At 38.3% G+C, this 14,233-nt stretch overlaps 1 protein-coding gene across 3 annotated transcripts in view; it reads left to right on the forward strand.

Annotated features, from left to right (window-relative positions):
- LOC124162188 (Down syndrome cell adhesion molecule-like protein Dscam2) overlaps positions 1–14,233 on the forward strand; it is an 833,647-nt gene that overhangs the window by 100,785 nt on the left and 718,629 nt on the right. For all 3 annotated transcript variants that reach the window (XM_046538622.1, XM_046538623.1, XM_046538624.1), the window contains exon 2: positions 3,275–3,495. In XM_046538622.1, the coding sequence (XP_046394578.1) occupies positions 3,366–3,495 (130 nt within the window). In that variant the 5' untranslated portion in view covers positions 3,275–3,365. The remainder of the gene's footprint in view (positions 1–3,274; positions 3,496–14,233) is intronic.

The following is a 14,233-nucleotide window of genomic DNA, read 5'->3' on the forward strand; positions in this document are numbered from 1 at the left end:
ATTAGATAGCCACACGTTTACTGCAAGTCTTAATTTTACAATTTATTCAAAACATTATTATCGTTGATGCGATGGTAATTTCAGCACTTAAATCATTTTTCTTGTTGCTGCAATTTTCATAACAGCTATTAAAATCTGTGCGAATGTAGAGTTTTATTACTTTCAAATACACATGTTTTGCCAATTATATATTCATTTTGTGGAATGCAATTTCATTATAATACAATATTCCAATTTTTGCACTAAATTTTATATGCATACTCCTTAAGTGGATCAACCTGGTGATGTGGCATAGCAGTGAAATCTATTTCGCGAAATTAAAATTGAGTCGTAATGGACGAATATTTAAGCATGAATATTTTTAGGAATTATTTAACCAGATGTGATGTGAAAGTTTGGCTACATGTTCTAACTTTTACTCTTAAATCATTATTCTTATTTATTCGTTTTTGATTTCACCATTTAAATCATTTTTCTGCAATTTTCATATTTCTGCATTTTTCATTTCAACTTTACATATTAAAAAACCCGCTTTAATGGCGACTATGACGCAAATGCTGTATTGTGCCAACTGCCTTCTGTAATAACCTACTTACACGTATAAACCTAAGGTAGGTGTAGATACGAGAGCTATTCAATCGACACAGGTGAGGTTTTGTTGAACAGTATTTTTAACAATAAAGAACAGTATTTGAGTATGTATTGCATAATTCTCCATGAAATCAATATAAAAATCACTGTTTTCAGCCGTCAAGTTAACGTGTGTCGCCAAAAGGCCTGAATATTACGCGTAAAGTATTTAAACGCGTTTGGTTTTTCTTAAACGGAAATGTTGGAAGCGTTCTTCTTCAAACATTTCCGATTGATATCTATGTATGATTAATATCTATGAAAAAATGGCCCACCTATTGGGATTTTACTGAAACTTACCGTTGCCTTGTAAATTTTTTCTCTCTTTCTACGTTGACAATTCTCGCATTTCTTTTAGCTCGGCGCGTAAAATTCTCCGAGAAGGTCTTGATTGTGCCTTTTACTTTTTTCAAAAAATCTGTTCCCTCCACCCTCGATTTCACTACACCCCGTTTCCCGGAAAGGCCCTCATTCTTCTCTATTACAACCCGCTCCCTGGTTTATTTTTATTTCCTGCTCGTAGTGGCGTTTCCCCTTTTTTTTATCACCTCCTATCCAATGCCGGCGTGGTTCAGAGTTCGCGCCGGGACGGCAGTCCGTATCGCGACGAACTTTCATCCCGGTCTCCTCATCCAGTCCTCTCGGAATGGTTACGCAAATGAATGACGGGTTTGATGTGCTTCCCCTGCTACACATTACGCTTCGTGCATTCTCTCCGCCGTGGACGTTTCCTCGAGCGTGGTCAGGCACGCACAAGCAGAGCATTTTGTTTCTCAAAATGACTGCGTTCCCTCTCGGAGCTCTTGCTTCTTAGCTGTGTAAATGAGTTAGTATGCTATCCCGCCAATCTATTTTGAAGCATACGGGAAAATATAAAATAAGAATCAAAGTATATCCTTATCTTTTTTGGCGAAGTGGTGATTTATTCCTTTATTATTTATTTTATTTATTCGATTATTTATTCGTTTAAACTTTTTATATTCTTCTCAACCGCGTACATGCAACTTTATTAATTCTTTTGGAGGTTAGGTTAATGGTTAAATTTTACTTTTGGACTGTAGCTAAAGTTTGGTTAAATTTATTTACCAACCTCAGGGGTTACTGTATCAAGTAGTATTATTAATCCATTCCAGAGAAATTGTTCAAATTCTCAGAATATTATTTAATTCACGACAAATTTTTTCCTCAAGCAAATTTTGCTGACTATTAGTGAGCAAATGAATGAAAGTAATAGTGTAAGCCGTAAAGATGGTTAATAAAATTATCGAAATTTGGCTATTATCAAGAATAGAATTTCAGTGCTTGGCAAAACCTCCAGAGAGAATCGTAACTTTTCAAAGTATTTTAAAGGTACTCTGTACTCATTAATATTACTCATTTTTAAATGGACGATGTGGGAATTATGGTCAGATAAATTTGATCATCAAGGGTGCGAGAGGGTTACTCGGGGACATAGCCGTCTTCGGCATTAACGTAGTGCTGTTCAAGTCAAAAGGTTCAAGTATAAATTTAAAGAACTTATATAGTACGTACTTACTTTGGAGAACCAGTCTTATCAATGTGCGCTCTGTTGCTATCTTAGGCATGGAAAAGTATCATTGAATTGATAGAGGAGATGAGAAGCGCTCTCTTGTAACAAAGAGAGGATATATGTATTAGTTTTCGGTCTATTAGCTTGATATCTCATGCATCAAAACCCTTAGTTTAATCTTATGAGGAAGATTGGAACGCTCCACAGGGCTTCTCTCATAAAAACCAATTTGGATTTGTGGAAAGCATGGGAATATAGGAAGCTATTTAAGCCCATAAGCCTCTTACAAGGGATAAAAAAGACCGATAACTGATAACATTTTCGGTTTTGTGGGATACACCCGAGAAAGTAGGCGAAAGCTCACCGTTACATGTTCCGGTACAGTGGTATAAAGTCCGCTAAAATTATCAGCGTGTGATATGAGAAAGAGAATGAATTAATGTACATTGATTGTATTGATAATTCGATTATTGAAAAATTTTGAAAGTAAAAATAATAACTGCGTTATTCCGCATATGTTTAATGCACAACTATTCTGCGAAGAACGCGACAAAAATTAATTTCAGCATGAGACACTGAAACAAGATATTTTAAAAATCCATTGCAGAAAAGAAATTAGAAAGCATATATTCACCTAGAATAAAGAATCAAATGCGTATTGTTTTTTTCGGGCGTGACAACTTGCAATTTACTAATATTATGGAAAGTAATGTAAATCACTTCTTTATTCCTCATATGTTCAATGTACTACTATTATTGTTTTATATGAATAATAGGAAACTTTGCTAGGTAATTAGAATGTAAATGTTAAATTCTATAAAGTAAGACCTTAGTAGTTTTATAAAAATATCGTGTTTCGTCTAAATGTAAGTAAGCATGATGACTTTTATTAACTGATTTTGCGAGTCATCCTATTCATGAATTTCTGTTGACCTTCCTATTTGTGAGATTGGGAAGTGATTATTAAAATTTTTTGATGTAATATGAGAAAATATTCTTATTAGCTCTTATAAAATATGAGATTCGTTTCAAGGGGAATTCAAATCCAACTTCAAACAGGTAAGGGATTTTTCCTTGAGATATCTAAGTGCATTATTTTCCTCTGCTTTGCAGGCGGTGATGTAGTTCCGTAAGCTCTGAGGGACAGAAAGAGGCACTGAAGACCTGACCTTCCTCCGCCAGCCCACTGCATCTTTGGGAGCAAATGGAAGGCGGACCAAGAGATCAGCGCCACCCACTTCGTCTGTCATCATCCGTTGGTCGCCGTTGGAAGCGCTGCAGTCGCTTGCATATCCCTCTTCTCGTCTCCTTCATCGTCTACGCTCAGTATTGTGGTGAGTGTTATGCTATTATTTTCATATTTTACCTCCTCGGTCCTGGCGTTTTGTATGCAATACATCGACGTTTGAATGTTTTCACCGCTTGGCCAAAAGAAATGTCGTCATTGCAACCAGTTCAGTGCAGTGGCGGCTTGCCCGCAAAGGACTCTCGGACGCCGCCCCTCCCAAAGATTTGAAAAAGGAAAAATATTATATACCCATTCAATTATGATTATACATCTTATTAACCAAAGTGTTTTTATCAATCGCATGCATTGAAAATGTAGGAAAAATACGCAAAAATAGCGGGAGAAGTTCGCATTTGTAGCCGCGGGGCGCTGGCCACAACGTCCCAATCCATCCCTATGCAGTTATATGGAGATTGGTAGTGGTGGGGGCCGCTGGTGCTATGACGCGTCTAAGCTTGTGCCTTATGGAAGTCTTAGGACGCCGCAGAGCATGAGCAGAGCGACGTATCTAGTGAGTTGACATCGCCGCGCCGCCCTGCGGCCGTATAATCTTGGTGTTGCAGTGTTGCAGAATACCTTGTTTTGGTGACCAGTTGACTTATTATGTGAAAATTGTTTTAATGTAAATAAGCCTAGTTGTAGATGAGTTAATCGAGTTAGTGATTGTTAGTGTTTCAGTGTTAGTGATTGTTTTGTGTGTTAGTGAATCATAATGGCCTCTAGATTGGCTTAAAAACTCAATGAAATACACAAAATATTTTAAAAATTTGATCCCCCGGTGGAGTGTGCCCCTCCCAGCATTTGACTCACGAGCCGCCACAGGTGCAGTGACAGATAACAGCATCATACAGAAGCATGATTCACAGAAATCACTAATCTTGTTTGTTAGCATCTAATTAATCAGAAATATGCAAGTATGTCCCGGGGCTGAGTAGGATAAGGTAATGTCTCTAGAGTAGTAATGCATATTAATTGACCTAGCATATCTCTGCAGTGCAGTAAATTATTTTAGATCTTCAAGTTTGGAAAAATATATTCAATTTCTTGCTACATACGTAGCTTCAACGGAACTATTCCATCGATAGGGCTCGGTTTCAGGCATTCTTATTAAAAATTAAACGTTAATTGTTAACTTTCTTATTAGTTGTTGATTTGAATGTAGCATTTCAAATAACTTCGTCATAATTCGTTTTCGCAAGCCCGTCAGACCCTATCATCCGTGGTGAATCACCGTGAAATGTTTCAAATGGACAGGTCAGGCATATGCTAAATACGTGAGTAAAAATGCTACTGGTTGGTTTTGAAGCAATTTGGAGGAAATAGATTTTTTTAGAATTTGGAATGGGTAAAGATAATCAATTACATAATTTATTCTGGATAAAATGAGTTAAAGTACGCTTTGCCAATCCATGGAATTGCCTTTAACTATTAATTTAAAAAAAATGAACCATGCTGAAGAAATAAGATTTGAAGACTAACCGAGAGGCATATGCAAAAGCTTACGACTAGTAATAATTCGCGCTAAGTAATTTTTGAACATTTAGATGGCACCTTTTAGATGGAACATTATTCTTTGTAAATGGGCTGTCATGCTGAAAAGACACATTTGTGATAATGTTCATATAAGTCTAAGAAAATTGGCGCCAAGTACTTGCCTAGGAATGTATTCTTATGCATATATTACACCATATTGGCAACGGTGTTTAATGGCATTGATCAAGATGGGAATATTTCCTCGCACTATCCCCTTTGATCTCTCGCCTTCTGCTATCATTTCTATTCTCCAAGTTTAAGCTGATGAGATGATTTTTCTTTGTTGATACCTATTGATAGGTAAAAAGTTGACTGACGTCGAAATGATATTTTCTCGTCTGGTTTGAGATTGTGAAAGTTCTATTTTTTTCATTTTTCGGCGTGGAACTCTTGTCCAATATCTAACAGTAGGAATGTGGTTACCCTTTGGACTGCTGACCGCAGGTCCCCGGTTTAAATCCCGCGTGGATCTCGGACTATTTTACAAAAGTCCTCGAAGTGAAAGCGGTGGCGTGGCCTGGATTTTGAAATGGGTGGGAGGGTTCACTGGCGTTTTCGGCGCCCTTCCGGGGTACATAAAAAATACCCCAGGGCAAATGGAGATCCTTCCCCGGAAAATATTGGGATTTTTTACGTTAGTAACTTGATTCTTAGGACCCCAAAACAGTAATTTTGTACAAGTGTTTATTAAACGATATTTTTTGAGGCCATTTTACTCGTTTTTGGTGCCTCTTTTAAAGGCTTAAGGTGGGGATGTAACCAGGAAACTTCTCAACCCCCGTGGCTGCGCCACTGAATGCTAGGTGTACCGGAGAAAGAAAGCTCCTCTAATGTGTAACTTTCGCAAGCTTTTATCTAAGTTCTTGGTTAACTATACCGTCTTAGGGTTTAACCACTGAGTAAATAAGTGGTCTCACGGGTTTAATCTTTGATGGTTTAATGTTTACAAGTATTCGAAAAGTATTGTCACTATAGTAATTTAATGCGTCACTTGATATTGATGATTTTAACTTAATGTTGCTGGACATCTGGAAACTGGGTCTGCTTCATCGAAAAATATATTTTATTAAATTATTTTTCTTAAAATAATTTGTAAAATTTACAATTACTCCGGTCAGGGGTATGCATGTATGCATAAAAGCCACTGATTAAAACCGATGCCGCTATTGTGGTGGCACAGGTGAGGATCGATTCTCTCGCGCCCCATTCGATCTCTCGCAGTCCGCCATCATTTCCACCCTGCCTCTCTTTTCCTCCGCACTGGGTCTCTCTCACCTAACCCCTTTCCCTCACCCCTATACATATAAGCCTCCCTCACCCTCACTCGCCTTTCTCTCTGACGCCATCCACGGTTCACTCCCCTTCAAGAGCGCCCGCATTTGAATTGGATTTCAGGTTTCACCGCCGTAAAGACGCAGAGACTCCCGTTCTCATTTCGCACCCCCTCCCTCCCTCCCCACCCCCCACACCCTCACCCCTCTCTTTAATGCCTGCATCCCTCAAAGTCTCCTGCGTTTCGCACCGTGCGTTTCTAGCCTGCTCCTTCATCTCCATCCTCTCTGTCTTTGCGTCCCATCCTTCGGTGGGCTATCATCTCTTTATTTGCCCCCTCTTCCACTTCGGCGACCTCTTTCATATCTCTCGTTACTCCTCCTCCGTTTGTTGTCTTCAAGCAATTTTTCTAGTTGAAATCTGGAATCTCGCTCCAAGTAAATATTGGGTTGGTCTCATGTCTTCTTCAGAAAGTATGCATATATTTCACTAGCATTACGAATGTATAAAGCCGTTTCAGGCTTGATTTTGTGGAAGTTCGCTACATCCACGATGAAGAACGCAAATGATAATTTCCACACTTTTTAATTCAACACTCAACGACCGACCATGGTTTCGACACATCGTGTCGTTTTCAAGGTCTATGAAAATGACACAATGTCATGAAACCATAGTTGGCCGTTGAGTGCTGAATTAAATACTGTGGAAATTATCATTTGTGTTCTTCAACATGGATATACATATTTTTATATGTATTTCCTGAAGCATGATTAGTGGGTTACCCATCAACAGCTCTGTGTCATTGTTACTATGACTTAAAATTAAAAAAGTTAATAATGGACTTTGAACTTGAAAATTTCGGTGCATCAACATTTTATAAATTCCAAAAATATTATTGCAATACACTACAATGCCTGCCTTACAACGGAAATAATGACTTATGACCTTCCCCGTAGAAACTTGGTAAAAATATGACTGCACGTTTCTGGAGTATCTTTACTAAGTCGTTGCTTGAAATGTAAGATATTGATTACTTAGTGGTTTAAGCAATGTTTTACGCGGATCGGGATTAGATGTTCCCGTGACCCAAATATTATTGGTAGAGCTTGATTTTGGTGGAAATATAGAAATTAGAGTCGTTTCTAATGAAAATAACTTCATGTATTAAATATACATGCTATTTCCTTCTTGAGTACTTGAGCAAAACCGGTGGTGTCACTATACTCCTTAAAAACAAGCATTTCATATTATTTTTTAAATATCTCAAGATTACTTGGAGGTTGTTGTTACTGCCTGATTCCTATAAAAATTTTCTTTTAAGTAATAGCTGCTTTCGTAGGTTTCATAGTATTAACGCTTCATATTTCAAGTAAATAAATTGAAAGGCTTGTGATTTATGCGCAGATTTGCATTTTCTTTAGCATATGCGTGAGTTGATATTGATGATTTGTACTTGGTGTTGCTGAGAATTTGGATATCATGCTCTGTTTTAACGGAATATTATATTTAATAACTTTAACTCTTGACGTAACTCGTCCTTTAACGTTCATCGTAGGGGCACTTGCTCTTTTATGCTTGCAATAAATATATTAATTTAGTTTGAATGTGTATTCTATTCACCAGATTCTGATGTGTAGGATATCATTATTTCTCGCCTCAATTCCTATTAGTTTTTCCCCTTCTTTTGTTAGCCTTTTCGTATGAATGCATTGAGTTTGCCAATGACGAAGCGATGATTAGAATTAGCAAGAGCTCGAATTTTGTCCATTCAACGTTGTGAAAGGAAATACGTCGGATTCCCATAATGATTGTGTTTGACTATAAGACTTCGTGGTGAAGTTATCTGGCTAAAATAATATCATGAAATTAACTACTCACGATTTTTCAATAGTCCGGGTTGCCTTAAGAATGGGTTCCCAAATCGCGTTTACCTTTCCTTATCTCGACATTTTATTGTGTACGCAGATACTTAGAAGGCACTTGTTCCCTAGATGAGTAGAATTTATTCTGTTGAATACGATCTCTTGTAAGCTTTTGGGGTCACTTGGGGACCACTCAAGTCAGCTGTAAACTTATAGTTACGAGATAGCACCCGCTGGGAGACAGGGAAAAGGTGTGAAATTAATCGCAGTCTTGGTATAAGCACTTGGCTGTTATCACCCGAGTTAATTTGCTTCACTCCTCCTAAGCTTGTGTAACAAGGCCATGATTCTCTCTTAGTTTCGGGTTTGTCTAAGGCTGGGTGCAAGGTAATCTTTGCTCTGGTTTTCCTGTTTGAAAAGCCTTCGTGACTGTGGTACTTCGTTGTAGATGAGTAGCTGTGCCTAAAATCCGCATTAGGGTGGGCTGAAATAAGTCAAATCCGTACGATCTAAAGCATGTACGTCTTAAAAATTTTGTCCTAATAATAGAATAAACGATATAAAATATCGGGCCTAACGGATAATATCTTTAGACTTCGCAAACGACAAAAAACTTTATATTTTTGGGAAGAAATTGAAATTTTCAAAATATTTTAAACATGTTAAAATATGTAATACTAAAAAAATATATATCTTAAAAGTTTCTTTTTGGGTCTATTATCAATAATAATAAGTACCAAATCTGTGATACACCAATTTTAGGTTGAGCAATGTGGCTAAAAATGGCGATTTTCGTGATAAATTTCGAAATACTGCCAACTGTCCGATTACATTCTAAGATTGTCAAGAAAGCTTTGATAGCAAAAGTAAACATATTTTAAATGCCATATAATTGTTTTGCAAGGGCGAATTATTCCTTAAAAATGCTGTAGCAAATGAGTAAACAAAATTAAAATGAAGTAATTTTGCTGGAACACGTGACTAGTACGGTTAATCAGACCTGCCAGCAGCAACTTTGCCTTCAGCGGCTATCGAGGGATATGAACACGGATGCCTGAATTTTAACTTCACATTGTGCCATTTTTGAGAAAAATAAAGTAATGTGAGACAAAAATCAATTGTTAAGAATGATTTTAATGATGATACTGTGTTTCAAGGTATATGTTTTGATGGGATAATTGACTTGACGTTATGTGTTAAGAAAAGTGGAGATGGTAAAAAGAACCAAGGAGAGCCTCAAGAGGACCACAAATCGCTTGTTCAAGAACCTGGTTCTAAATACATAGGCCATTTTATTCCTTTATCACGAAAATCATTGGAAATCGAAAACTTTATCATAGATCATGTGTCATAAAAAACATATATAACCACCCGGTGGGCCCGGGTTCAAATCCCGGCAGCGGCAGAGAATTTTCATAGACTGCCCGATCCCTGCTTGAATGTTGTGTGGAGGACATTTCAAGCGCAACACTCCGTCCGTCGGTTGGGACGTTAAGCCGTGGTCCCCTTGACGCCTATCGTTAAGAGCAGGCTAACGCCGACGCCGGGTTTCTCTCCACCCTTCCTTCCACACCTTTCCCTCATGGCGCAAATGACCTCAGCTGTCGGTCGCCTCCTCCAAATAGCAAACATATATAACGCCAGTCTTGGAGCTACAGAAGGTGCATGGCGTATTATCATTCTCAAAGTTGCGAGTATCTTTAATCATCTAATCCTGAGCAGTACAACAGATATTTTTTGAGTGATTTCAACTGGTAAGTGCTCTCCTGGATTTAAAGACAGGCATCCTGACACGCTAGATCATGCTACATAGGTTACTGCTACTAACTGTATTTTACGACTCTAAATTGCTCTAAATTCACCTCGCAAAGCATTGGAAGAAATAGCTAAATAGATTGTAAAGGTGTATCCACCAAGTAGGTACGCAATAAAATGTAATCCGTAGCTACAAAAGGAGCCAAAGACTTGTGAAAATTTGTACAGTTCACAAATTGCACGAAAGATGAGTACAAATTTTTTATTAACAAATGCTTGCAAAGTAATGGATATTTATCCCACCCACTAACGCCCTATTTTAGATGTTTACTGATATCAGGAAGCACATTCGCCAACTAGCTATCAGGCGAATCATGAATGCTCCAAACATAGCAAGCAATGGTGAAACAGCTTGTATTAGGGCAATTAATATACCGAAAATAAACTTTTAGCCAGAGAACTTTATCATTTGAATTGTATGACAAGGTGTAAGTGTGACAAAACTGCCTATAACAATGCACTTGTGCGCAATCTAAAATTGGTGTACCACAGATCTACTATTTAGTATTATTGGTACTGGATACAAAAAGAAATCCCAGTGGTGTCAGAAAAATTTCGACGGCTGCCAGATCCCTGCTTTTGTGTTGTGTGAGACTCACGTAAGTTCGACAACTCTCTGTCCGTCGGAAGGGACGTAAAGTTGTGGGCTCCATTCTGCCTTAATTAAGTGTTAAGGTAATTGCCGAAGCCGCCTTCCTTCCGCCCTTCCATCATGGCGCAAATAATCTATCAATCGCCACCTCCATATACCCTAGATAGTTGAGACGCTGTCACTTGTCTGTTTCCCATCACCCTCGCTGTCTCCTTAAATTTGTCGATCCCTCCTATCTTTGGGAATTTGATGCGCTGTTTTTCCTCCCGTCTCCCCTGGTCTCTTGTCACCTGCGAAACACTTCACTCCAAAGAGTCTGTATACGTTCCCGTCAAGTCTCAAACCTTTCCCCTATCTTGGACCATGTAGGAAGCATTCCCTCTCTATCGTTGACGGCGATGCGTCCCCATCCTCAGCCTATAACACTAAAACATCTCGTTCCTTCTTTTTACCCTTCACTCCTTCGAATTTACAGGAAAAAAAGCCTGGTTCTCTTCGACAGAAGATGCGTAAAAAAAACGTACGCATACTTGGATCCCGACTCCCAACCGTTGAGTGTAGCAGTGGCGCAGCCAGGGGGGGTTTTAGGGGTTAAAACCCCCCACCCCCAGAGCTAAGAGAAATAATTAAGTGTAATACATTTTACTTATTTGGATTGATATTACTAATTGAATAGGGTAAGGATTCGTAAGATATCCCTCAGAAAGCCGTAAAACTCACCATTTTGAACCGTTTATCATAAAATTCCGCAATTTATTAATCTCGCACCTACCGCTTATCCTGGTGCGTATTCCATACCTCCACACACACCGGTATTAGTAGCACCAAAACCCCCCCCCCCATACTTAATTCCTGGCTGCGCCCCTGGAGTGTAGTATTCGTGACTCATTCAGTCCTCAACTTACGTAGGTGGTTTGGATCTCAAACTGCATTGGCGAGTTTGAATTAGAGTTCGTATTTCAGAAATTGACTTCAACTCACATAGAGCTAGATTATGTGTGGCACAAATTGAAGAATAATGCATTTATCAGAGCCATTTTAGTTCATGGTCTCATACTCATCGTGGAACTTGGCAACTAAATTTGAGTTGGTATTTCAGAGAGATCTTGTAACATCAACGTGGCAACCCCGTTTAGTGTGAGTCGGAATTAAGACTTTAGTAATATGCTTGAATTCGACCTTAACCTTTTCAGTCAGATATTTTTTCTCTCGGCCAATGAAAATTATCTATTTTGCTATTTCACCTTAATTATGGTGTAATGAACATATTTTTCCAAAAAGTTAGACTATCTTTTACGTAGTAAATCCAATGGCCTAGGTCCATAACTATGGAAAAGTAAGCATATTGGTTGATTAAAATACCATAAAAGTCTAGTCCATTTTAATTGAAACTGTAACTGAAAGTGTTCATGATTAGTAGAGGGCTGGTGGCACCATCTTACGCAAAAACGTAACATGTATCACGTGACTTTGGAAGGTAACGCGTAGGTTATGAGCGGAACGAAGCGCGATCCCCTAAGCCTTGCTGAAGCTACAATTGTTGATATCGTATTCGTGGATAATGATACATATTTATTTTCTCGCAAAAATTGCATTTTGACGAAAAAAGCCTATAAATACATTTGGGATTATTCAGTTATTTGCTGACACAATTTATTCACCCGGGATGAAATATTTGGCACTTATAAAAATGAAATACAATGCATTAACATATTCTCAACCTTACATCACTTAAGAAAGATTACTGAGCTTCTCTTGTATGATTTTTCTTGGTACCCGACCGAACAAAAATTATTCACCATTTTGCTAATCGTGGGCAAGTCACGTGACAGAATGCCACGTTTCCATTGAGACGCTCGAGGTTTCTTGTTACCAAGGTGGTGACGTCACCCACCCATACTTATCCTTACTCTAAGCTCCCAACTCCCCCTCTAACATACTCCACTGTCACCCTGTTACCCCGCTTCGCTCACCCGGCTGCCGTTTCGGCGATAAACATCTTTGCGTCGCCTCTTTCTTCTTTATTCCTCCATCAGCTGTCACTTTTCCCCTTTTCGGGCTTGAGTTCCCGAGTCGAGAGGAACGTGTGAATGTCGTCATTATTTTGTTACTGCTAATTTCGTTCCCACCACGAAATGTCTCTTTCTCTCAATGTTATCTTTATCTCTTTTTGTGTATTTTTTATATAGCTCCAAGTCTCATTTCTGTTACCGTCATCAAAAACATAGAGTTTATCTTATTCTATGTGGTGCTCTTCTGCATCCCACCACGGATGTGATTGCTCTATTCCGGACATTATTTCGCGCCTATCTCTACCTTCCTTTTTCTTTAAAATAACGGCTTAGGACAAATCCTCAGATTCTGGTAGATATCTTAGGAAACAACTCTTGCAGTATTTCAGAATGTTATGTTTGAAAAGCGGTGAAATTCACATTAGAAAATATTGCCCTGGAAAAAAATTCCCATGGACCGGAAGTCGAACCGCGGACCTTAAGATTTTCGGGACAATGCGCATGCCGGGAATTGCCATGGGAATGAAGTAGCGGTCTGCGCAGGAAAGCTAAAGTTCCGTGGTTCGGTTCCCGGCCCAGGAGAATTTCTCATGGTAACTTGCTTGATTTCCTTCCTTGCTTGATGGTTGGAGTTTGGATCAATGCTGAATCATGATATAGCTATTCTCTCGTTTTGAGCCTGGTTAATTTCCCCATTATTTCCGTCATAGAAATTAATGTGAGCTTATCCGTTTTTAACGCGGCAGGTTTAAAATACACCGCAATTAAAGCTATTTGCATTTTAAAAATCAGTCATTTTGATCTTCCGACTTCTGACGTTTTGTGTTATATCTGTGTTGTATTTTTGACGCTTTTCTTGCTTTTTTATGATAATAACAGAATTTTCGTTTTATATGAAGAGTTTTATTTATATAGTTAATAAATTACTGTGACTTCAAATACTTGAAAAATTATCTCGTTTCATGGCGAAGCTGAGTTTCGAAAAACAAAAATACAAACTAATTTAAACCTTAATTACCGTTATTTAATATTTCGTGTTTTCTGAGTCTATACTACTGCAAGTTTTGGGTTAGAGAACTCATGCCAACGGGCATAACAAATTGGCATAAAAATGTTTGGATCGGTACCTATAGATAGAATTTTTTTAGAAACGCATTTGCTGATACAGTCAAGAGTTCTTTTAATCTTTTCGAGTCTTCTTATTTAGCGATATCATTACATGGCAGTTAGAACGAAACCACTTAATCTTCCAGCAAAGCTGTAATAAAGGCATGAACATACAAGCGATGATCAAGGCGGTGATTAATTGGCTTTCTCTGGCCAATTCCTCCGCTCACTGTATTATTAGCGATTGCCGTCTTAATTGGACACACAAGAGATATTTCCCAGATTAATCAAGGTTCCTCTTACCTTATCCTATCCCCTTACGTTGTGAAAGATTAATGAGAATGGGAATGGAAATGAGGAATTCTAGAAATTTTATAATATCTCTTGAACTCAAAGTCAAATCTTCCTATGCCATCGGTGCGCTCTGTAGTGCTTGATAAATTGCTTGTGTTCTGTTCTGGGTAATTTTTCGCTGAAGAAGTCCATTCAATCTTTTTTTCGCAATTAGCAGAAGGCTTGAATGTGAATTTGGAATGTATAATCGTTACTTAAGGTATGTACAGTGAGCATAGGCTCTTAGAATCGTCCATG

This window comes from Ischnura elegans, chromosome 7 (assembly GCF_921293095.1).
Source record: "Ischnura elegans chromosome 7, ioIscEleg1.1, whole genome shotgun sequence".
NCBI classification, from domain to species: Eukaryota; Metazoa; Arthropoda; class Insecta; order Odonata; family Coenagrionidae; genus Ischnura; species Ischnura elegans.